Source organism: Salmo salar, chromosome 05 (assembly GCF_965601325.2).
Source record: "Salmo salar chromosome 05, fSalSal1, whole genome shotgun sequence".
Classification (NCBI taxonomy): Eukaryota; Metazoa; Chordata; class Actinopteri; order Salmoniformes; family Salmonidae; genus Salmo; species Salmo salar.
Window position 1 is genome coordinate 42,705,293 of NC_138295.1, and position 26,363 is coordinate 42,731,655.

General features: G+C 41.6%; 1 protein-coding gene across 13 annotated transcripts in view; it reads left to right on the top strand.

Moving 5' to 3' along the window:
• Positions 1 to 26,363, top strand: part of LOC106604944 (casein kinase I) — a 35,401-nt gene that overhangs the window by 3,416 nt on the left and 5,622 nt on the right. For 4 of the 13 annotated variants that reach the window (XR_006769874.2, XR_006769877.2, XM_045718258.2 and 1 more), the window contains exons 3-7: positions 17,014 to 17,140; positions 17,378 to 17,476; positions 19,827 to 19,910; positions 22,398 to 22,537; positions 23,487 to 23,574. Coding sequence is in view for 7 of the 13 variants with exons in the window: in XM_045718258.2 (XP_045574214.1) it covers positions 17,014 to 17,140; positions 17,378 to 17,476; positions 19,827 to 19,910; positions 22,398 to 22,537; positions 23,487 to 23,574 (538 nt within the window). In the remaining 6 variants the exon portion in view is untranslated. The remainder of the gene's footprint in view (positions 1 to 17,013; positions 17,141 to 17,377; positions 17,477 to 19,826; positions 19,911 to 22,397; positions 22,538 to 23,486; positions 23,575 to 26,363) is intronic. The other 9 variants (XR_006769880.2, XR_014392324.1, XM_014200103.3 and 6 more) reach the window with 3 other exon arrangements.

Consider the following 26,363-nt stretch of genomic DNA (forward strand, 5'->3'; position numbering starts at 1 on the left):
ACAAGGTCTGAGAAGAACAACATTGGCAGGGCAATTCATGCATAGCCAATATGCAGTGATAATGTATTGTGCCTGTAGCCTACTGTAGTGGTTCCCAAACCTTTTTCGGTTACTGTACCACCAACTGAATTTTGCTTTACCTGAAGTACCCCATGTGCATTTTACCAGTAGGCCTATGGTCTCATGAGTCTTCTCAAATACCCCCTGTGGATTGGCCAACTACTCCCAAGGGTCCTAGTACCCCTGGTTGGGAACTACTGACCTACTGCACAAACCTCACTGCTGCATAACTCTTTTTACCAAAGGTGCATCGACTTCAATTTTTAAAGTCATGTATAAAACATTGAGTGGTAGATCTCGGCTAGCATTTTGACTAGAGGTCGACCGATTATGATTTTTCAACGCCGATTCCGATTTATTGGAGGACCAAAAAAAAGTCGATGCCGTTTTTTACAATATTTATTTGTAATAATGACAATTACAACAATACTGAATTAACACTTTTATTTTAACTTAATATAATGCATCAATAAAATCAATTTAGCCTCAAATAAATAATGAAACATGTTCAATTTGGTTTAAATAATGCAAAAACACAGTGTTGGAGGAGAAAGTAAAAGTGCAATATGTGCCATGTAAAAAAGCTAACGTTTAAGTTCCTTGCTCAGAACATGAGAACATATGAAAGCTGGTGGTTCCTTCTAGCATGAATCTTCAATATTCCCAGGTAAGAAGTTTTAGGTTGTAGTTATTAAAGTACTATTTCTCTCTATACCATTTTGTATTTCATATACCTTTGACTATTGGATGTTCTTATAGGCACTTTAGTATTGCCAGTGTAACAGTATAGCTTCCGTCCCTCGCCCTGAACCAGGAACACATTGACAACAGCCACCCTCGAAGCATCGTTACCCATCGCTCCACAAAAGCCACGGCTCTTGCAGAGCAAGGGGAACAACTACTTCAATGTCTCAGAGCGAGTGACGTCACCCATTTGAAACACTATTAGCGTGCACCCTGCTAACTAGCTAGCCATTTCACATCAGTTACACCAGCCTAATCTCGGGAGTTGACAGGCTTGAAGTCATAAACAGCTCAATGCTTGAAGCACAGCGAAGAGCTGCTGGCAAATGCACGAAAGTGCTCTTTGAATGAATGCTTACAAGCCTGCTGCCGCCTACCACCGCTCAGTCAGACTGCACTATCAAATATCAAATCATAGACTTAATTATAACATAACACACAGAAATACGCACCTTAGGTCATTAATATGGTAAAATCTGGAAACTATCATTTCGAAAACAAAATGTTTATTCTTTCAGTGAAATACGGAACCGTTCCGTATTTTATCTAACGGGTGGCATCCATAAGTCTAAATATTCCTGTTACATTGAAGGTTGTGCAATGTTATGTCATAATTACGTAAAATTCTGGCAAATTAGTTCGCAACGAGCCAGGCGGCCCAAACTGTTGCATTTTCCCTGACTCTGTGTGTAATGAACGCAAGAGAAGTGACACAATTTCCCTAGTTAAAAGAAATTCATATTAGCAGGCAATATTAACTAAATATGCAGGTTTAAAAATATATACTTGTGTATTGATTTTAAGAAAGGCGTTGATGTTTATGGTTAGGTACACATTGGTGCAACAACTGCTTTTTTTCGCGAATGAATTTGTTAAATCACCCGTTTGGCAAAGTAGGCTATGATTCAATGATAAATTAACAGGCACGGGATCGATTATATGCAACGCAGGACAAGCTAGATAAACTAGTAATATCATCAACCATGTGTAGTTAACTAGTGATTATGTTAAGGTTGGTTGGTTTTTTTAAAAGTTTTTTTTTTAATAAGATACGTTTAATGCTAGCTAGCACCTTACCTTGGCTCCTTGCTGCACTCGCATAACAGGTAGTCAGCCTGCCACGCAGTCTCCTCGTGGAGTGCAATATGATCGGTGTCCAAAAATGCCGATTACAGATTGTTATGAAAACTTGAAATCGACCCTAATTAATCGGCCATTCCGATTAATCGGTCGACCTCTAATTTTGACTCGGTGATCTTGACTCCTGAAATGTTGGCGACCACTGCTTTACAACATCCACAACTATTTGAGCTACAAACAAACCACCATCGAAAGATTACTCTCACGAGCATAACAATGTTAGTTTCGCTCTACAACATCCACAAGATTTACGGCAGTTGCCTGAGCTCTGTCGCAGTCGTCCTAATTTTGACAATGTCTTCTCACAAAACCGACTGTCCAGACCGAACAGTTGGCGCTACAAACTGTCACCAATTTCCAAAGGGGAGACTCCAACCAGCTTTGGGGGGTCGGGGTCTAAAGTTAACCTGTACTGTGCTTTAAAAATGGCACAGCGTGCATAGGAGGTATGCAGCCTGAGTTTTCTTATCTCAGATATAGGACACACACACTACTTATGGTTTATTTGACTGTCTGTTATGCTATGTACAAATGCTTTATTCAATGCATTTCTGTGGGCTATAGCACAAAAAGCCAACTTCAATGTTTAATCAAATATCTATACAGTACCAGTCAAAAGTTTGGACTCACCTACTCATTCCAGGGTCTTTTATTTTTTACATTGTAGAGATGATAGTGAAGACATCAAAACTATGAAATAATACACAGAATCATGTAACCAAAAAAGTGTTCAACAAATCATATATTTGAGATTCTTGAAAGTAGCTAACCTTTGCCTTGATGACAGCTTTGCACACTCATTGCATTCTCTCAACCAGCTTCATGAGGAATGCTTTTCCAATGGTCTTGAAGGAGTTCCCACATATACTGAGCACTTGTTGGCTGCTTTTCCTTCACTCTGCGGTCCAACTCATCCCAAACCATCTCAAATGGGTTGTGGTCGGGTGACTGGAGTCCAGGTCATCTGAGGCAGCAGTCCATCACTCTCCTTGGTCAAATAGCCATTACACAGCCTGGAGTTGTTGGAAAACTGTTGAAAAACAAATGAAAGTCACACTAAGCGCAAACCAGATAGGATGACATATTGCTGCAGAATGCTGTGGTAGCCATGCTGGATAAGTGTGGACCTTGGCATGGTGGCTTACTGGTAACCTGGACTCTAGAGCTGCGTTTTGTGAGTTAGCTACATACCATGTAGACCTGTTAGGTAACTCCAGTCACGGATATGCCCAGCCCTTGACTGTTGCCAGGTAATGAGGAGGATTTTGAATTTGCATGAATGAAAGCAGTGGTGATCAGCTGGTCCCTCTGGCAGAGACTGGGAGTTACACAGGCCTTTAAAGAATACTTGTTACATTTGATTAATTTTGCATTAGTGTGCACTGCAGGGCGGTACAGACTTTGAGGCCTAGTGAGTGGTGTCACATGCTGTAAAGTGCCATTTTGAATTTAGCTGTTTTTAGAATTTTTGGAAAGGTTGTTACTGTAGGACCAAGCAGGGAGATTAAAAGAACTCAACTTTTTCAAAGCCAGAAGAACCTGATAAACAAGCCCCACCTACCCCACACTGCCTGTTGCAATTGTATGGCTTTGTTATAATGAACAGAAAGGGAAGGCTTGTGCATTCTCTCTTGGGTCCATCGAGATTGAAACCTTGTTCTTTTATTAATTCCACCTTAAAAAAAATGCAGGGTCCATCTATTCGTTAGTGACATGTCTCGTCTTTCCTTAATTGAGTTCCTTTTTGTAGTTACATGTTGGATTGGGTCTCTTAAGCTTGGGTATCTACTGATATTATGCCCATATTTCTCCTGTTTTTGTTTTTGAGCAGCATGCTGTTGGCCTCTCTAAAAGAGGAAATTAGTCTGAGGCCTGTAGTTTCCTGTAATGTGTTTGCCTGAGCAGTTTTTATGAACAGTATTCAACTAGAGGATTGCATATTGTGCTTGTACTCTAATTGATTGTAGTTTAACATGTAGCCTAGATGGCATACACATTGTCTGTACAATTTTATATGGTTTGAGTAAAGATTTGTCTGCCCTGATTTGCCAGGGTTCTTTGTTTTGTCTTTTTTTGTCTTTGACTTTCTCCATATTGCTCAAATGTAGCAGCACACCTTCAGCGTGTCAAGGTATATGGTTTATCAGCATATTGAGTTTTTCCTGTTTTGCGTTCTGAAGATTGGCATGTTTTAAATTGTTCTGTATCTGAATTGGCTATGGCCTGGAATATTCCACTGACAATTCCAACATGGATCTACCCACCTCTAGAGCTTTGCATAGGCCTACCACATTTTACCGCCATACTTTTTTTTGGCAGCCACATGTTGGCTGTTATTCATGTGCTTGGGGGGCTGTGTCCAGGGGGTGTATAAGGATGTTGAAGTGCAGAGTTTTCTTTATTCAAGGTGCATTTGCTCTGCTGCTGCCATGGACGTTCTTTTGAAATCGTGCTGTTGACCAACACACTTACAGTGCTCGACATTAATGCTTGTCCTCTTGTCTGGAACAAGTGAAAGAAACAAGAATATAGAATTAGGTTGTCCAAATGAAGTGTAAAAAAATCACGTCAACCTATTACTCTGATAAGAATTGTATCAGAGGCCAATATTCAAATACATTTTTCATATACATAAATAAAGCCTACATGTCAAATTGTAGATGATATGCATATTGGCTACAGCCTTGTGTCCAAACCAATAGGTTTGGGGGAGGCACAAGACAATGTAGCCAAAATTTAAAATTGAGACCAAATATAGGCTATAAATGCCAATCATGTTTGACAACCAATAACGAAGGCTGAATAACATTAACGTCTAAAGGCTTGATTCTGTCGACATACTCGAGGCACGGGTTGTTCAGATGGTCACAAGACCGGTGAGTGAAGGACTGTCGGTGGCTGTTGCGCACCGCACATCACCCACTTTGAATCTGAGCGGAGGCGGGCACCACTTTGAAACTATTTAACCATCAACTTAATTGTTTAAAACTTGGACAATTTGTCATTTTATGAAGAATGTATTACCTTACATATTAGTCATTTAGCAGATGCTCTTATCCAGAGCGACTTACAGTAGTGAATGCATACATTTCATACATTTTTCCCCCCCCGTACTGGTCCCCTGTGGGAATCGAACCCACAACCCTGGCGTTGCAAACACCATGCTCTACCAACTGAGCCACACGGGACCACCGTGTTTCTAAGACCATAGATATGTTGAGGGGAATTATGATATAAACATTTAGGCTTAATATGCTGTTTTTCTCATGCTATATTAGTTTTCCAATCTTTTTTTCATTATTCAGTCCCCTCTTTCTTAATTTTAATCATTCACATGTAACCAATCGTGCGTGCAGTGCGCTTTTGAAAAAGGTGTTTTCCGCTTATTGCGTTTTGGAACAGTCCTGCATAGCCTACAGCCATATGCGCATTGAGCTTATAATATGAAAAAATATATTTTTAGCAACATTTTTAAGCTAAACAGTCTGTTACATCAGCCTCAATGGTAATTAAAAAATATATATAATTATGTGCAGTGGTTGTCTGAATTTTGGATCTGTCGTCCCAGAACGGTCCTAGGGTCTGTTTTTTAACTATTTTATGAAGACATAAAATGTATTTGATTTCGATGTTGCAATATTCAATAGGCTATCAAGGGTGGCCAACTATTCTCCAGGAGAGCCTTAAAGGGCAGTGTTGTATTTAAAGACATGCTTGTATATGCAAAGAAGCCAATAGGTAGACTTTAGCCTACATTTTTGTCTGATACTCTATGGTAAAAAAGATAGTAGGCCTAATGCATTTTATTTTCTAAAGTGGTGTCTGGAAATCCTACAATGTCAAAGTTGTTAGTCCATTTTTAATTGTTGGACAAGTGACTTGAGCTTTTGGACAAGTGAAAAATCAACCCTACTTGTCCTAAGGACAAGTGGCTAAAAGGTTGTCAAGCCCTGCCTTAGCTAATTCTAAAAGATCCGTCGGAGCAGAAAAATGGCAGTGTGGACTCTTGCAGGGCCCTAATCGGTTTTATTTTTTAGCTTGACTGTTTTAGTTTTTCCTTAAATTCTGCTTGCTCAGGTTTCCGTTTACCCCGTTCTGGTTTTCGCTCTCAATCTACGTTTAAAAAAAAACATCTAAATTGTTGTTTTTCTAAGACTGCAACAATGCTTAAGCCACATCAGACTTGAGGTCTGGGAAGAACGTGAGAAATGTAGATTTTTGGGTGTAGTTACCCTTTTTAATTCCAGTGCTCACCAGTAAGAGGCTGTTTAGCTGTGGTTTTTGTAGTGCACGTGATGGTAGTTTGCTGAACAATATACCCACTGATTGATGTAAGTAATTAAGATTTAATTCTACCAGGTAATAGGGATGTAACGATTCACTGATTGGCATCAGTTCCAGGTTCAAATTTGTAAGGTGGATGTAGCACGCATCACTCAGAAAATAGTTTCTAAATTTATGAATCGCCGATTCACTTTTTTCCCCCTCAGGTTTTTACTTTCTACCTTCCCAAATTACCTTGTTTTGTGACAGTTGGTGCGTCCTCTCCTTAAGTGTCGAACTAGGCATGTAACTGTGAATCATTGATCAAGTCATTTTGCATGCTGAACAACCCAGGCAATATCAGTAGCCTAGTCAAACGGTGCGCGGCTTCGTACGCTGATGAAACGAGTGGTAGGCCGCATGTCACCTTCAGCATTCAAATGTTTAATGGCTTAAGCAATATTATTATTATTGGAATTGCAACTGTCATTTGCTTGGTTATTGTAATCAAATGCGCTGCCAACTGCTAGGCTACATTAGATTTTATTTCAATTGTTCTGGTTCACCATCAGCAATAGTTTTCGTAGATTTGCCTTAAACAATCAGTGTATATGGTCATTTTTTGAAATACTGGGTTAAGTTGATAATTTCATAACGGGCACAGCAATAGCTTTTTCTACCTCACTGCACGGGTCAAAGCAGGAGGAAAATAACTTCCAAACAGTCTAAACCATTCGAGTTTGAGATGAGGGTGAAATCCGAAGTTCTATATATTTTCATTGGCTATATAATTGCAAATTTAAGATAAATATCCATACATTACTTGCTCAAACACTTTGACTCTGCAAAATTGACTAATTAGTGGGTGATGGTGATTTCCAAATCACTGATACATTCTGTTCATGGTGTCTTATAAACTTGGGCAAATGTAATAAATGTTCAATACATTTAGTTGATTCCCTACTAAGTACATTTTTTTAGTGGGTGACCTCACTGCAGTTCCCCCTCCCCCGACGTAGAATATCACTGAATTACATTATCCTGAAATTTACACACTATTTACTCTATCACCCTTGTTTGTTTCTGGTCTTTCACTCCTCCAGACATTGATGCTTTTGAAAACTGGGATTTACAGTTTTTCTTGCCACCACAAATCAAATGACACAACCTTAAAATTGGTAAATTTAGGTTTTTACATCAATGACCTTAAATTAATTGCATTTTCATCACTAATCAAAATGAAAAGACATCAATAAATTAATTTGCTCAAGAACATTTTTACGTTAATATGAAGTTGGTCCCCCCCCTTTGCTGCCAAAACAGCTTCTGCTTTTCTGCTAAGGCTTTCCCCTAGATGTTGGAACATTGCAGGGACTTGCTTCCTTGCAGCCATGAGCATTAGTGAGGTTGGTCAGTGATGTTGGGCGATTAGGACTGGCTTGCAGTCGAAGCTCCAATTTATCCCAAAGGTGTTCAATGGGGTTGAGGTCAGGGACTCTGTGCAAGCTTGTCAAGTTATTCCATACTGATCTCAACAAACCATTTCTGTATGGACCTCTTTGTGCATGGGGGCATTGTCATGCTGAAACGGGAAAGGGCCTTCCCCAAACTGTTGCCACAAAGTTGCAAGCACAGAATCTTCGAGAACAGGTATTCCCAAACTGGGGTAGCGCAATGTGATTCACATTTTCAAACTGTCCATCTGTATTTTCCAACGGGGCTATACATTTGGGTGAGTTTTTTTTCTCGCCTGAGTAGCCTCGTTTCACTGCCAAAAATAAAATTAAACCATCTAGTGTTTAGTGAAATAACACAATGTCAAATACAGGTAGCCTAGTCAAATAATTAACATCCAATCACATTAACCGTTACACTCTCGCGGGAGTTCCACTAACGGTCCATATGTAGCCAAATGTAGGTACTGCGCTAATGTTATCTGTACTAATCAGGGCTCTACACTAACTCCCCCCCCCCCCCCACCCCAAGGAGTACATGTGCTCCTCAATGAAAAAATGTAGGAGGACCCAAAGAAATTTAGGAAATGTTCAAGTAATGGAGTTTATTAACAAATAATTCATTACATACATATTTATTCTATGTGTGTGCGTGTACTACGGGACATACATATGTGCAACAGCACATACCACCAAAATCACACATTGACCCATGCCTACTAGACACAAAGGATATCAGTTGTCCAGCTGCTTTTGTATGTTGGCCGTCTGGTACGCTTAGAGGTCAGCCAGCGGTCCACGGCAGGAGTGGGATCGAACTCCTCGACAGAAGGGCCCCTCCAGGCTGATCCTCATCAGGTCTTCGGTGGTGGAGACCCCAAAGCAGCTTCAACCTTTGTCAACATGGTCTCCCACTGTAGGACTTGTCCTTGAAATTGTGGCTGACCAGGATTTTCAGCCCCTGCTACTCATCCTGGATTGGAGCCATGTTGCAGCCTGATCGGCAGGATTGAACAGAGCAAGTGAGTTTGCAAATATGCAAACTTAACATTGTCTCATATGGCAATGCAGTGTCAAATAAATTCTTACCTTTTCTAGAGGCTCCTTAATGCCTCATCGGGTCTGCCACACGATTGCCAAAGGTGAGAAGGCTGGCCTGGTCTTCTGGCCATGTGTCAGGGTTTAGCACTCTGAAAGACTCCTGGGGTCTGGACAGCCTCATCTTTCAGCAAACCATCAAACCTGGCTTTGAGATCATCCACACTGATGTTGATTGCCGCCTCTGTGCTGCTTCAGCTGGGGATTGGTGAGGTCCGTGAAGCCTTTCAGATTCCCCTTCAGTGTTATTCCCTTGAACAGAAATAAAACACAGAGACACACACAGAGACACGCACACATATCATCAGCATGAAATGTCTGGCCGTTTGTCTGTCTCCCATATATATTTTTAAGACCTCTCCACTGCATTTCCCTCCTTAACCTCAAATCTGTCTATTGGGCAACGAATACATTGATTCCCACATTGAGAATCTGTCTCAATCATCGATTTCTCTTACATCCTAACAAGCTCTCATCCTAACACACCTGGAATCTCCTCTCATCACCCTGCTGCTGAGCAAGCATGGTCTGGATCTTCTCCAGCATGCCTCCTGCCTTTGCCCTAAGCTTTAGTACTTCCAGTCTGGTCACTGTCTTCCTCAACTCAGATGTGGCTTGGGGGAGGATCAGGTCATTCCTTTTACAGGGTGAGGCTGTGAGGATAGCTCGTCAAACATGTCTGAGAAAATGGCAGAATACATGAGTGCATTCTCCAATTCCCGCTTTCTGTTAAGTAGTGAGTAAATAAGCTGTCACCTGTCAATTACTTAATTCTGAAAGTTAATTTGAGTCTTGAACCTATTATTTAAAACTAGTGTGGTATTACATTTCTTGTTTAAAACTGACCTTTGCCCGCCCTTGAACTTCCGCTGTTGTTGATGCTCGGCCAGGTGCTCCTTGTGCTGCAGAACAACGGAGTACTGGCCTTCGTCAGTGGCAAGGTCCTTGTCTTGTCCATGCCGCAGGAACACTTTGTGGGCATGGGGGATCCAGGAAGTTCCCTTGACAGTAGACGGTGTGAAAATATCCACACTGAGCTCTTGCCCGAGAACATAGAGCTCTTGTTTGGAATTGCCGCTGAAGTGATAAGTCTTCTATATCGGATTCAGAAGATCGTACATGACAGACCCCATTGGCTCTTTCTTCTGAATGGTCAGTATTGCCAGCTCTAGCCTGTGAAAGTCAGAACAGAATCTTCCAAACAATTCACCTTCTTCCCCCCGTCTCTTGAGCCAACAAAACAATAATTCAGTGGTATTTACCATTCCAACACTTAGCGCGTGCGCACGCACACACACAGTATTTAACATTCTCTGCTAGCAAATAAAACACAATCATAGGTTTGTAACTAATAAATTCTGTGGCATACAGTGGATTGGGATTATATGCCCCCTTGCCTCTCTCTGCAGGTGGGAAATCTCTGCCCTGAAGGAGATGCACTTCTTCATCCATGACCCTCCAACCTCCTCTGGGCAAACAGCACGAAATGCGGCCTTGGTGGCATCCAAAAAACCTCGAATGACAACACAACAAAAAAACTATTATACAAAAGTATTTCTGACAAACTAAATTCTATCGCCATTACGATTAATGATTAAACGTTATACAAGAATAAAGCCTATAAGAGAAGCAACTTAGCAATGGCATGGGAGTGCTCAAAGGTCTGTTGTCCGACTAGGAGTTTGATTGGCTTGCCATCCTCCAACAAGCGCACGTAGACAATCTCGCATTCGGTGTTGGATATATCAGTGTCTCCGTTTATTAGAACGGCAAGATGCTTCGCTGACAGGCTCTCTTATTATGTCAGCAATTTGACTGATCATCTCTGCACATCTTACTTCATTGTCGTATGTGGGATTAATGTCAACTCCATTTTTGTGGTCGAGTCTGATAAGCAGCCCAAATTTGACGAAAGGTTATTTTGCAAATGAAGTATGCAATGTTTATTTTCAGCTGCCTCCTCTTCTCAGACAGCAGCACTTTCCTCCAAGGCTGCTGACACAGTGCCTGATGAGTATTATTCCCCCCCCCCGTCCGTCCGTCCGTCTCAACAGGTACAGATCTCTGCACTGGCTATGCCAACGCGAGATGTTATGTTTCGCTACGCTATCCTTTTCAGATGTGGGTTTCCTGACACGAAGGACGTGTTGACTGCCTGTTTCTGCCCTGAACAATATTTGCAGACCATGATGTTGTTTTCGAACTCTAGCCATGGGAACATTTTGAGCCAATTCGCATTGATTCTGTATGTTCTCCCTCCGCCGGCTACAGTTGACGTGACAGCAGGGGTCACGGCAGCTTCGCTAACGTTGTTCTCGGCAGCTTCGCTAACGTTGTTCTCGGCAGCTTTGCTAACGTTAGCCACCTCAGGTAAACTTTGTGAAGAAGCTTCATTAGTTGAACCTTGCGCATCCCCCTCGCCGGATTCCTCTTTCTCGTCTCTTTTTCGCTTAAATAAAATTGAATGGGCTTCATTTTTAGTGATGTCTGCACGTAACTTTTTCCCAGTGTTCACCTTTCTGTCACTCTGACTGGACTGCGTCATCACAGAACAATACTGTGGTTGGCGCATGACACTTAGAAATGTGAGACTTGTAGTTTTTAAACAATTAGCAGCGGGGGAGAAATGGATTACGGTAGGTTGAAATTATTTACGAGTAAAGATTATTCAGATTCGCACATCTATTTTTAGGGGCAAATGTGAATGAAATACTTGCGCTGTAGAACCCTGCTGATGGCGCAAAAGCCATGACAGGGAGACATAGTTCAGTGGTAATGTGCGTGCAAGCAGTTGCTCCCGACGCCACTTGGGTACACTGTAGCATCCACCGAGAGGCTCTTGCTGCCAAGGGAATGCCTGACAGCTTTAACCTCTCTGGGCTAGGCGGGACGAATTCGTCCCACCTACGTAACAGCCACTTTAAGCCTGTGGCGCGATTTTCAAAACCTTAAAAATCCTATTACTTCAATTTCTCAAACATATGACTATTTTACAGCTATTTAAAGACAAGACTTCTCGTCAATCTAACCACACTGTCCGATTTCAAAAAGGCTTTACAACGAAAGCAAAACATTAGATTATGTCAGCAGAGTACCAAGCCAGAAATAATCAGACACCCATTTTTCAAGCCAGCATATGTCACCAAAACCCAGAAGACAGCTAAATGCAGCACTCACCTTTGATGATCTTCATCAGATGACAACCCTAGGACATTATGTTATACAATACATGCATGTTTTGTTCAATCAAGTTCATATTTATATCAAAAACCAGCTTTTTACATTAGCATGTGACGTTCAGAACTAGCATACCCCCCCCGCAAACTTCCGGGGAATTCGCTAACATTTTACTAAATTACTCACGATAAACGTTCACAAAAAGCATAACAATTATTTTAAGAATTATAGATACAGACCTCCTCTATGCACTCGATATGTCCGATTTTAAAATAGCTTTTCGGTGAAAGCACATTTTGCAATATTCTAAGTACATAGCCCAGGCATCACGGGCTAGCTATTTAGACACCCGGCAAGTTTAGCACTCACCATAATCATATTTACTATTATAAAAGTTTGATTACCTTTTGTTGTCTTCGTCAGAATGCACTCCCAGGACTGCTACTTCAATAACAAATGTTGGTTTGGTCCAAAATAATCCATCGTTATATCCGAATAGCGGCGTTTTGTTCGTGCGTTCCAGACACTATCCGAAATGGTAAAGAAGGGTCGAGCGCATGGCGCAATTCGTGACCAAAAAATTCTAAATATTCCATTACCGTACTTCGAAGCATGTCAACCGCTGTTTAAAATCAATTTTTACGCCATTTTTCTCGTAGAAAAGCGATAATATTCCGACAGGGAATCTCCTTTTCGGCAAACAGAGGGAAAAATCACAAAGGCGGGGGCGGTCGGGTCACGCGCCTAAGCCCAGTGTCCCTTGATCGGCCACTTGAGAAAGGCGATAATGTGTTTCAGCCTGGGGCTGGAATGACGACATTCTGTTTTTTCCCGGGCTCTGAGCGCCTATGGACGACGTGGGAAGTGTCACGTTAGAGCAGAGATCCTTAGTAAATGATAGAGATGGAAAAGAAGTTCAAGAAATGGTCAGACAGGCCACTTCCTGTAAAGGAATCTCTCAGGTTTTGACCTGCCATTTGAGTTCTGTTATACTCACAGACACCATTCAAACAGTTTTAGAAACTTTAGGGTGTTTTCTATCCATATGTAATAAGTATATGCATATTCTAGTTACTGGGTAGGAGTGGTAACCAGATTAAATCGGGTATGTTTTTTATCCAGCCGTGTCAATACTGCCCCCTAGCCCTAACAGGTTAAAGACGTTTTGGAGCCTTACAGTGAAAAGGGTTAACTTTGTTAAAGCAAGGCTCCTGAACTCTTGTCTTTTTGCTCTATGCAATGATATGGGCAGTGACCATTTAATGCTTTTACAACCTACAGAAGTGCGCTGATTATCAAGGGGCAAAGTATTGACACGTTTAAAAAAAAAAAATTGAGACTAGCTTAGTTTTCTTTACTCACCATTTTCACTTGTCTGACCGCTTGCATGGTGACAAGTTTCTCACACGACTGGCCTGTCTGGGTGATGTTTTTTCTCGCCTGAATGATCTGAATCTAAGATTACAGGGACTCTCCAACTATATTCAATGTGCGGGACAAAATTGATGTTATGATTAAGAAGTTGGAGCTCTTCTCTGTCTGCATTAACAAGGACAACACACAGGTCTTTCCATTGTGTGTTTTTATTTTTGCAAATGAACTCAAGCTTACTGACAATGTCAAATGTGATATAGCGAAGCACCTGAGTGAGTTGTGCGCAATTACGCATTTACTTTCCTGAAACGGATGACACAAACAACTGGATTCCTTATCCCTTTCATGCCCTGCCTCCAGTCCACTTACCGATATCTGAACAAGAGAGCCTCATCAAAATTGCAACAAGCGGTTTTGTGAAACTTTAATCAGAAGCCACTGCCAGGTTTCTGTCTTGGGCTATGGTCAGAGTATCCTGCCTTGGCAAATCACTCTGTTAACCTCCCTGGGCAAGGTGGAACGTTTGCGTCCCACCTAGTCAACAGCCAGTGGAATCGTGTGGCGCGAAATACAAATACCTCATAAATGCTATAACTTCAATTTCTCAAACATGACTATTTTACACCATTTTAAAGACAAGACTCTCGTTAATCTAACCACACTGTCCAATTTCAAAAAGGCTTTACAGCGAAAGCAAAACATTCGATTATGTCAGAGTACCCTGCCAAAAATAATCACACAGCCATTTTCAAAGCATGCATATATGTCACAAAAACCAAAACCACAGCTAAATGCAGCACTAACCTTTGATCTTCATCAGATGACACTCCTAGGACATTATGTTATACAATACATGCATGTTTTGTTCAATCAAGTTCATATTTATATCAAAACCAGCTTTTTACATTAGCATGTGATGTTCAGAACTAGCATACCCACTTTACCCACTTTACCCAATTTACTTAATTACTCACGATTAACGTTCACAAAATACATAATCATTTTAAGAATTATAGATACAGAACTCCTTTATGCAATTGCGGTGTCAGATTTTAAAATAGCTTTTCGGCGAAAGCACATTTTGCAATATTCTGAGTAGATATCACGGCTAGCTAATTTGACACCCACCAACTTTGGCCCTCACCAAACTCAGATTTACTATAAGAAAAATTGGATTACCTTTGCTGTTCTTCGTCAGAATGCACTCCCAGGACTTCTACTTCAACAACATGTTGTTTTGGTTCGAAATAATCCATAGTTATATTGAAATAGCTCCGTTTTGTTGATGGTGACGCGTGATTCATCACTCCAGAGAACACGTTTCCACAGTCCAATGGCGGCAAGCTTTACGCCACTCCAGCTGATGTTTGGCATTGCGCATGGTGATCTTAGGCTTGTGTGCGGCTGCTCTGCCACGGAAACCCATTTCGTGAAACTTCCGAACTTCTTGTGCTGACGTTGCTTTCGGAGGCAGTTTGGAACGCTGTAGTGAGTGTTGCTACCGAGAACAGATGATTTTTACATGCTTCAGAACTTGGTGGTCCTGTTCTGTGACCTTGTGGCTTAACCTGTTATGGCTAGGGGGCAGTATTTTCACGGCCGGATAAAAAACGTACCCGATTTAATCTGATTATTACTCCTGCCCAGAAACTAGAATATGCATATAATTATTAGCTTTGGATAGAAAACACTCAAGTTTCTAAAACTGTTTGAATGGTGTCTGTGAGTATAACAGAACTCATTTGGCAGGCCAAAACCTGAGAAGATTCCATGCAGGAAGTGCCCTGTCTGACAATTTCTTGGCCTTCTTGATTATCTCTATCCAATACAGGGGATCTCTGCTGTTACGTGACACTTCCTACGGCTCCCATGGGCTCTCGGAAGGCGGCAAAAAGCTGAATCGTGGCTTTGCAGGCTCTGGCTGAAAAACATTAGCGCGTTTGGATAGTGGCTGGTCACAGTACTATGAGACTCAGGCTCGTGCACGAGTCGACTCCATGTTTTATCTTTGAACGAAAACCACCACTCCCGGTCGGAATATTATCGCTTTTTTACGAGAAAAATGGCATAAAAATTGATTTTAAACAGCGGTTGACATGCTTCGAAGTACGGTAATGGAATATTTAGAAATTGTCACGAAATGCGTCGTGCGCATGACCCTTATTTACACTTCGGATAGTGTCTTGAACGCACGAACAAAACACCGCTGTTTGGATATAACTATGGATTATTTTGAACCAAACCAACATTTGTTATTGAAGTAGCAGTCCTGGGAGTGCATTCTGACGAAGAACACCAAAGGTAATCAAACTTTTCTAATAGTAAATCGGAGTTTGGTGAAGGCTAAACTTGCTGGGTGTCTAAATAGCTAGCCCTGTGATGCCGGGCTATGTACTCAGAATATTGCAAAATGTGCTTTCACCGAAAAGCTATTTTAAAATCGGACACCTCGATTGCACAAAGGAGTTCTGTATCTATAATTGTAAAATAATTTGTTTTTTGTGAACGCTTATCGTGAGTAATTTAGTAAATTCACCGGAAGTGTTCGGTGGGAATGCTAGTTCTGAACGTCACATGCTAATGTAAAAAGCTGGTTTTTGATATAAATATGAACTTGATTAAACAAAACATGCATGTATTGTATAACATAATGTCCTAGGTGTGTCATCTGATGAAGCTCATCAAAGGTTGCTGAAAGCCTTTTTGAAATCGGACAGTGTGGTTAGATAAAGGAGAGTCTTGTCTTTAAAATGCTGTAAAATAGTCATATGTTTGAAAAATTGAAGTTTTTGTATTTTTGAGGAATTGGTAATTCGCACCACGCCTATCATTGGATATTGGAGCAGGTGTTCCGCTAGCGGAACGTCTAGATGTAAGAGGTTAACACTGCTCGGCTGAGCCGTTGTTGCTCCTAGACGTTTCCACTTCACAATAACAGCACTTACAGTTGACCAGGGCAGGAATTTGACGAACTGACTTGTTGGAAAGGTGGCATCCTATGATGGTGCCATGTTGAAAGACCCTGAGCTCTTCAGTAAGGCCATTGGAATGCCAATATTTGTCTATTGAGATTGCATGACTGTGTGCTCGATTTTATACACCTGTCCGCAACGGGTGTGGCTGAAATAACCCAATCCACTAATTTGAAGGGGTGTCTACATACATTTGTGCATGTAGTGTACGTCGTTCCCCTACAATACCTGTTTGTTTGGATTCTTGGACAAGATGGTTGCCTGGTGACTGCTGGTTTGGCAGTGTACTGGAGAGGTGTTGGGAATACCCCTGACGTCTAATGGCAGAGCTGTGAGGATAACATTTGATTACTCTTTAACTAGCACCAGGCCCCGCATGAAAAATGAAACCACCCGGTTAATGATAAATGAAGCCTCCCTCTGTAATTCACTAGAGTTCCAGGGGTTGTGATGGGGTTATGATGACCCCCATGCTCTTTAACCAGAAAATGCTGGTCATCTGTGAATAAAGCCATGCTTCTGGAACAACTGGTTAGGCCTAATCGCTAGACTCCACCCTCCACAAAATGTTTCGCTATGGTATTGACCTATGACCACACACGTTGCATTACCTTTTTTTATGTTGCATAGGCCTAATAAATTACTAGGTGCAGTTTTACCTAAGACAACACCAATGCATAATTTTTATGGGTTAGCATGAATATTGACATATGGCTGGTGCTGTCTTGCAGGTGGTATGGCCAAGAAAAGGACTACAATGTCCTAGTGATGGACCTGCTGGGACCCAGTCTGGAAGACCTCTTCAACTTCTGCTCGCGCCGGTTCACCATGAAAACTGTACTAATGCTCGCAGACCAAGTAAGGCTTTGTTTCATCATTGCTCCTTATCTTTCACTTTGGCCCCTTCATGTGGCTGCTTTTTAAACATTTTATTAAGAAACCCAAAACGCATACATTTTCTGGCTGCAAAAGGGAGAATGACTAAAACCCTAAAAATCTTACATAAACCCATTTTCTAAAGTGCAAAGACCAGTCTATTTTCAAGTTCTTGCGTTAACTGATTGAGAGCCGTATTTTATTTTTTTTTCTCCACAGATGATCAGCAGAATCGAGTATGTGCACACAAAGAACTTCATTCACAGAGATATCAAGCCAGACAACTTTTTAATGGGTATTGGCCGTCACTGTAACAAGGTAAGCTTACAGCAGTTTCCCTGTCCTGAGATGCATTATGTTGACAATCTCTGACCTAGTTACTGCCTTTGTTTTATACAACGTTGTGTGAAGTGATCCAAGTAGCCCAAATGATCTTGTTTTTATACGCTTTGGTGGTGCCAAGTATTCTTTTGTAGAAAATATAATCCTCAGTGAGGCAAATCATGTGATTATTTTCTTTGAATAGGCTATATGTCCTTGGTAATGGACATTTTAAGGCTAATTGTTTGTGGTTGGTTTAGTCCACTTGTTAAGGATGGAATGGTTTTGGTAGTCACATTAAGGTACTTTTACCATCAGGTAATACAAGTCCTCATGTTTCTTATAGTTGTGGATCTCTTTCAGATAATAGACAGGTGTTAGTAAGACCAAAAAAAGGCTTCTGCATGATGTGTAATCCCATTTATTCTTTTCCCCCTTGCAGAAAATAATTAAGGTGTTTTTGGGATTCTTTTTTCATATACCAACTGTATTCAAGTTGCCTGATTTGTATTTTGTTTTTAAAAAAACTTACTATTTTGAGCCCTTGCAGACAGGCAACATTTGGCAAAGTTAAAGCAGGAATGCGTGTGTTTTAACACAGACCTGTCCACATGAACTGTGGAGGTTGTTAGTGTTATAAACTTATCAGTCAGCGACAGGCTAGTCTAATCAAAATGAAGCAGTACCTTTTGGGTATTCAAGCGTTGAAGCCTGTATTACCATTTTTGGCAGTGCTGTCTGGAATAAGTGTTTACCATTGTGTGTCTGTGTGAATGCCAGCCTCAAGCTTCTTTTTTTACATACACATAAAATTGTCACTTTTTTTTTAAATCTTTTTTTTTTAAATCTTTTTTGTTTTTTTTTACTAAACTCCACCAACATTTATAAAGGTGCACATACAATCCTTTTGGACTGCAAGCTCTGACACCCAAGCCCGAGAAGTCTTGCGCAGGATGTGCACTGAACTCAATGGATGGGAAGACATGGCAGAGCAGTAGCTTTTGCGAACCCCACTCTTATCCTCTTGATGATTAAATCAACTGCCGTTCTCTTCACCTGAACTCACTCTGCATTCTGCTTCCAACCTGCTCTTTTACAATGGTGCTTATTGTACCCAAAAGCCTTTAATTCAGGAAGTGTGTTTCTGAAGTAGTCTTCATTTGGACATAGCACCATTGATGTAAATCTAACATTTTGCTAACAGTAGAGTGAAGAGCAATAGAGCAATAACACCCCCCCCCCCCCCCCCCCCCCCACACTCTTTAATAGATTGCAAGTGTACACCTCACCAACAATAGATTTTTCCCTATGGTTTGGAGAGTGATACTCAGCTTGGCATCATTGTAAACTAATTGCTTGTTTTGTTGCTTTGTCCTGGGCTGCTCTATTGAAATCGTAAGAGTCACTATCACAAAGGCTGTCCTGTCATGCGTCTCTCGCAGCTATGCTAAATCTACTCCATGTATTGACGGCTCCATGCAGATTAATTCATGCTCCTTTCTTACTGCACGCTTTTCCTCTGTTTTGCACTGTAGAGCTGCTCATTGCCAGATTGGGCTTTTCCAAAGTATTCTACCCTCTTCCTTACTGAAGGTTTCCACCGTTTCCAAGCCATCAGAATAAACTTTGAAACAATTATTTGATCCATTGCTTCCTGTGAGATCTCAAGGAGGTGGTGGGGTTGGGTGTCTGTTTTTTACAACGCTTTTTCACACATTGTTAAATGAGTGCCCATTTTAGGGAATAGCCTTAATTATTTGCCTCCTCCTTTAACCCTAGTTGTGCCAGTAAGTCAACTGCATATTGTGTTCTGTACCCAGACAGACTGTTACTCCAAATTTGTATAATGACTATTGTATAAAAGCACTTCTACTGGTGTGGCACTGCTAGCGTTAAATGCTGCAATATCAAAAAGCCACTGCAAAGTCAAAAACGTGAAACAGGTTTGGAAATAAGTGTTTGCTTTTTTAGCAAAGTAAAATAACTTAGGGATTGGGCAGTTATTGTCTTCAGTTCTGCCTCTGACTGAAATTGGTATGGCAGTGTAGACTGCATATTCTGCAGGACCCCCCCCCCCCCCCCCCCATCTGCTTAGCCTAAATACTGGCTTGCATCTAAGCCCAGGCTGACTCCTCTAGGAAGTCCTCCCACAGTCTGACTCCTCTCTGATTTTAGCTCATATGCTTGCTGGTGGACGAAGGATGGCCTTGGGCTTTCTCTCCCCCCTCCCATTTTCCTCCCTCTCCTCCCGTTCTTTTTCTGAGCCTTGGTGTTGCCTGTCTGCGCTGGCCTTGTGGGGTTGTCAGCAATCCTGTTTGATGCACTGCACCCTCTATTGTTTGTTCAGTGTTTAGAATCTCCAGTGGGGAAGAGGAAAAGAAGCTTGGCTGTTAGTTCTTCTCAGGACCCATCTTTCTCAGGATTAAACCAGGTCTGAAACCACAACCGCCTCTTAATACTCCCCCAAATTCTGTTGACCTTTTTTTTTTTTTTTTTACTTTTTTAAAACTTTTTTTTAAAACCATTTTAGAAGCAGTACTACTACTTTTTATTTCATTGATTTGGTCAATATTTTATGACCACTGTATTGGCATTAAACCAGACACACATGCTAAACAGATCTAGAGATTAACACCAAATCTAGATTGCAGGGATCTGAGAGTAGGTGGATAAAGGACATGGTGACTAGTAGCGGAGATGCTGTTGAATTTTCTGGATTATGATTTTCTTTTTTTTGAAGGGAGACGCTCTCCTCTCATTTGAAGTGGTCACGGCGCTCATTGATATTTTGGATGCTTTTCCATTTCCTTGGAGCTGCTTCACTGAGTTTTTCGTGCCTGCTATACACAAGATTATTTTATCTTCTTGGTTTCCCAAATGATCATCGCCTTCTGGGTTTTAGAATACTCAACCAAGGCAAATATCAGTCACTAACCCTTATGACTAGTGTGTCCATTTCAAGTGACCGTGCTGGCCAAAACGAGCCGAAATTGAGGTGAGATCACGGCAATTTTTCAAGTTCCTAAAGATTTTCTGTCTGCTCAGTACAACTGTAGCTACTTGGTTTATATGACTTGCACCTTGGCATTACAGAGAAGGGATAACTGGGCCATGTGGCTGTGAAAACTGCTGTGGTGATTGCCAGTTGCTCTGGAACAGAGGCCTATGTGGCAGCATTCGAGCTGGTCTGAACCAGCTGCTTGTTAAGAGACTGCTGCTGACTTCACAGGCTGCCTAGCCTGGCCAACTGTTGGCCAGAAGCCAGAGGCACAATGAGCAGAAAAAAAGGAGTGTTTGGAAATACAGGGCCTGAAAACCCCGAATGAGGACCTGCACGGCAGATGGGTGTGGTTAGGTTATGCGTGCTCGCAGACCTACAGTTCAACATCAAGTTGGAAGGGAACTAGACTGTGCTTGAAGGCTAATTACTAGTATGGCTTTGCATAACCAGAACCCTCAGTCAGAAAATGATGCATACTTTGACTTAGCTTTAAAAGCATCTAGATTTGTGCTACTTTGTTTCACAGTTTGGTTTGTTAGGATGGGCCTGTTGAGTCAATATGGTTGTTTTTAAGATGAATGTTTCAGTATGTTGACGCACATTGTTCCAGTAGGAACCAAAAATCCAAGAAATTGTAGTGACTCGGCATGTTAGAGCTGAAACCAACATGTATGTATTTTAAAGGTAATTGGCCTGTGAGATGACCTAAGTATTTTTTGCCAGGTAACTGATCCCCCCGTTCACAATTGCCATTGATGTTGTAGCAGTATGTTAACATCTATTTTCCTTCAATATTAGTGAATGGAGAAAATGGGAAGCATTTGGTCAGAACAGGTCACTTTTTTGTGAAAAGTAAAAAGGTTGTGTATTTGGACCACATTTTTGATTTGTTCAAATTATGAAACTAACTTTCAGCAATCCTTTGACTGTGCGCATTGTTCGTGCATGTTCTGTAGGCTTAATAGTTGACCGATGTCTTGGCCAGATAGCAGATTACTTCAATTTAAAGCATTCTTGGTTTACTGTTTCAACGATGTAGGTTTAATGGAAGCTCCCATGCTTTTGTTCTGTGAAAGCTGGAATATGCTATTTAGGGTAGTCACTCACTCCCCTTGCTACATTGTGTATTTATCGACTCTCAAATGTTCCATTCTGCCTGCAATAAACCTCCTATTGAACTAAAGCAAAAGGCACACGTTAATGAATAACGTGGGAAAGTGAATGTTAGTTTGCAGCAAGTGGACGCTTGCGTGTGGCACTCACTGCCTTTTCTCCCGACCAGACTTCAGATGGAAGCGTCCAAATAAAGTTTTACGGTTGGCGGAGCTATTTGTCTTGACAACAGGAAATGTTTGAATCCTTGGCTAAGCCAAGCAAGCAGAGGCATGGCTGAGTGGATCCGTTTCAATACGACTGCAGCCGTCAGTCAGTGCTGCCTCAGTGAAACACTTCTGTTGGACGAGGCATTTTCTCAGGGACTGCAACCTGCAGTTGTGCGTGGGCAGTAGAGTGGAGTAGTATGGCAGGCAGTCCACAAATTTAGATGTCATTCCGATCCAAGACAGACTTTGAAGGCCGACGCTTTCAACAACCTTAGAGGGCTGTTAATAGGCAGGGAGAAACATTCGAGTTTCCTGCAGAAATTCCATTTGCCTCTGACTTTGACCCCTGGGTGTTATCCTGATCCTGCCGTCACATGACCAGCATTGTTTTCATAGATAACAATGAGGGGCCTTGAGAATGGCTGCTTCTCTAGTCAAATGGTACACCAGGCAAAGCAGGAAGTTGGAAGAATAGACCCATGGTCTTTCTCAGCTCCAGCCTCCAATTTTGTCAACCGCTCCTCTGAATCAGGACAACTTTAAAATGTGTTTAAAAAAATTAAAAAAAACTATTCTCTCCCCCCTCCTTTTACAGTTGTTCCTCATTGACTTTGGTCTGGCCAAAAAATACCGGGACAACCGGACACGACAGCACATACCCTACAGAGAAGACAAAAATCTCACAGGCACAGCTCGCTATGCCAGCATCAACGCACATCTGGGAATCGAGCAGAGGTAAGAGCAGTTCAGCACCCACTAATATATTTCAGCCTTCGCCGGATGTTCTCTAATCCTTCCTCGTTTGTACGCTTATAGGCCACAGTGGCTAGGTTCCTAGGACTTAATATGTTGGTTAATGGGTCTCTTTCCCCACTTATATTGGTATCCACTCCTTTTTTTGTTGTTGTTGTGGCGTGAAGGCGCTTTTGTTTGTTCCTGCTGAGGCTGCAGAGTGGCTCTCGAAGGACTTGTCCTCATGATGGCCAAGCTGCTCCCATGGTCACTCTAGAATCTAGCTGCCACCAACGGCTGCACTTCCCATTGACCCAGATTACCAGTTTTGACCAATGGGGCCATGTAATTTAGCCAGATCAATCTTGCTCCCCTTATCCACCATTGCTCTGTATTGAGCTGGAATGTAAGCAATTAAGTCCGACTGGAGATGTGGTGTTTTCCCCCTACTTTATCTTTTGACATACCATTATGGCATATGTCCGCAACCTAAGCTTGCAGCAATTTTTATAAGACTTGATTCATTGCTAAAATTGTATTTCGTGATAAGATGATAGAATTTAACATGGTTAGAAATTCTATTGTTCCCTTGTTTTAACAAGCTTTTTGTGGATGCGCATTTTCATGTCATTTTAAGCATTCAGTTGGGATATGAAAAAACACAAATCATGTGGCTGCTTCACTGAGCTGTGCTCCAAAAACAAAATTTGTGAAGGAGAAAAGGATTGCCTCCTGTTAAACAACTATAACAGGATAGACACCCCACCCTCTTGGCATCTCATAATTCAACTAGACCAGTAAAATGGTGTCAGTGGTCTGGAAGTTGGTACAGTCTTGTACAGATCAGCCGTTACAAAAGGCCTTGAGATGAATGTGAAATGTGTTGCGCTTGAACCAACCGAGATGTATTACCTTTGCACATGTACTGAATGCCAAATGTCTTTCTTTCCAGTCGCCGAGATGACATGGAGTCGCTAGGATACGTCCTGATGTATTTCAACAGAACCAGCCTGCCCTGGCAGGGACTAAAGGTAGGCCAGGCAGGTACTCTAGGGCCCCCTGTCCACTAAATAGGTGGTTAATATTTCATTCACTCGCCACAGCTTTTCCTCCCCCTGCTACTAGGCTTTTTTTCTCTTAAGTTTTTTTCCCCCCAGCTGTCGCAACATCAATTCCAGCCGCTTTACCATTTTCATGACTTCACATTTGGATTCATTTTTTACTCTAGCTGAATGGTTTATATAGTTTTGCCCTCTGACAACTTCAGGGAATCAATTTAACATTGTGTGATGTGCCTCGTACATTGCAGGGTAGCTTATTAGCGAGTCTTACTAGTAGATTATCCCTAACTTTCCTTTCAAGTTGTAGTGTTCCTTGAGGTCAGCTACTTCCCAGAGGTTCCGCTAGCTACCTTATTTTTAAATTCATATATCCTGCAGAGAAATGGGGTGCCTCGAATGTACAGTTTTATGCACCTTCGCCCTTTCTGACGTGGCAAAAATCTGTGAGTGAGGCGCTTAATTTACAACGAACAGGGTTAAATGGGGGAGCACGAGGTCTGTATTTGTCTAATTTACATAGAACAGCAGTACTAGTGCTTGAAACTCAAGTCCTCGGCAAGGTGTTAGAAAAGTATTCATACCGCTTGACTTTTTACATTTTGGTTCAGCTTTTTTATTTTTTATTTAACCTTTATTCAACTTGTCAAGTCAGTTAAGAACAGTCTTATTTACAATGACGGCCTACCTCGGCCAAACTCGGACGATGCTGGGCCAATTGTGCGCCGCCCTATGGGACTCCCAATCACGGCCAGATGTGATGCAGCCTGGATTCGAACCAGGGACTGCAGTGACACCTTTTGCGCTGAGATGCAGTGCCTTAGACCGCTGCGCCACTCGGGAGCCTCAATTTAAAATGAAAATGTTTTTTTGTCACTGGCCTACATACAATACCCCATAATGTAAAAGTTTTTAGAAATTTGAACAAATTACACTGAACAAAAATATGAACGCAACATGTAAAGTGTTGGTCCATGTTTCATGAGCTGAAATAAAACATCCCAAATGTTCCATATGCACAAAAATATTATTTTGTGCACAAATGTGTTTATCCCTGTTAGTGAGCAGTTCTCCTTTGCCAAGATAATCCATCCACCTGACAGGTGTGGCATATCAAGAAGTTGATTAAACAGCATGATCATTACACAGGTGCACCTTGTGCTGGGGACAATTAAAGGCCACACAACACAGTGCCACAGATATCTCAAGTTGAGGGAGCATGAAATTGGCATGCTAACTGCAGGACTGTCCACCAGAGTTGTTGCCAGAGAATTTGATCCACATTTCTCTACCATAAGCCACCTCAATTGTTTTAGAGAATTTGTCACTACTTCCAAACAGCCTCACAATTGCAGACCATGTGTAACAATGCCAGCCCAGGACCTCTATCTGGCTTCTTCACCTGCGGGAGCATCTGAGACCAGCCACCCGGACAGCTGATGAAACTGAGGAGTATTTCTGTCTGCAATAAAGCCATTTTTGTGGGGGGGGGGGGAAATCATTCTGATTAGCTGGGCCTAGCTCCCAAGTGGGTGCCCCTGCCCAGTCATGTGAAATCCATAGATAAAGGCCCAATTTATTTCAATTGACTGATTTCCTTATGAACTCTAGCTCAGTAAAATTGTTGCGTTTTGTATTTTTGTTCAGTATAACAAAAAGCTGAAGTGTCTTGGGTCAATAAGTATTCAACCCCTTTGTTATGGCAAGCCTAAATAAGTTAAGGAGTAAAAATGTGCTTAGCAAGTCACAAGTTACATGGACTCTTTGTGTGCAATAAGTGTTTAGCATGATTTGTGAATGACTACCTAATCTCTGTACCCCACACATACAATCATCTGTAAGGTCCCTCTGTCGAGCAGTGAATTTCAAACACAGATTCAACCACCAAGACCAGGGAGGTTTTCCAATGCGTTGGAAGAAGGGGACCTATTGGTAGATGAAAACAAAGTGTTATGTTTTGGGCAAATCCAAAACAACACATTGAGTGACACACTCCATATTTCCAAGTATACTGGTGTTGCATCATGTTATGGGTATGCTTGTAATAAGGACTGTGCATAAGAAAAGGAATGGAGCTAAGCACAGGCAAAATCCTAGAGGAGAACCTGGATTAGTTGCTTTCCATCACAGGGAGATTAATTATCTTTTCTGCAGGACAATAATCTAAAGCACAAGTTCAAATCTACACTGGAGTTGCTTAAAAAGAAGGCAGTGAAGTGGCCAAGTTAGTTTGGACTTAAATCTACTTAAATCTATGGTAAGACCTGAAACGGTTGTCCAGCAATGATCAACAACTAATTTGACAGCGCTTAACGAATAATGGGCAAATGTACAATCCAGGTGTGGAAAGCCCTTAGAGATCTATCCAGGAAGACTCCGCTGTAATCGCTGCCAAAGGTGCTTTTGCAAAGTATTGACTCCGAGGTTTGAATACTTATGTAAATGGGATTTCTGTATTTCATTTGTAATAAATTAGCAAATAAACTTGTTCACCTTGTCATTATTGGGTATTGTGTGTAGATGGGTGAGATATATATTTTGAGTTCAGGCTGTAACACAACTTACCTGGTAGAATGAGGGTTAATAAAAACAAAATGTGGCATAAGTCAAGGGGTATGAATACTTTCTGAAATACCTACAGCACCAAGCCTTTCTTTACATGCATACAGACCCAATTGCCCGGCCTAGCGAGATGGACTAGGTCGTGAAACACCACTTTTGTACACACATTTGACCCGTGAGTAGTCTAGTACAGAGTAACACAACTTTCT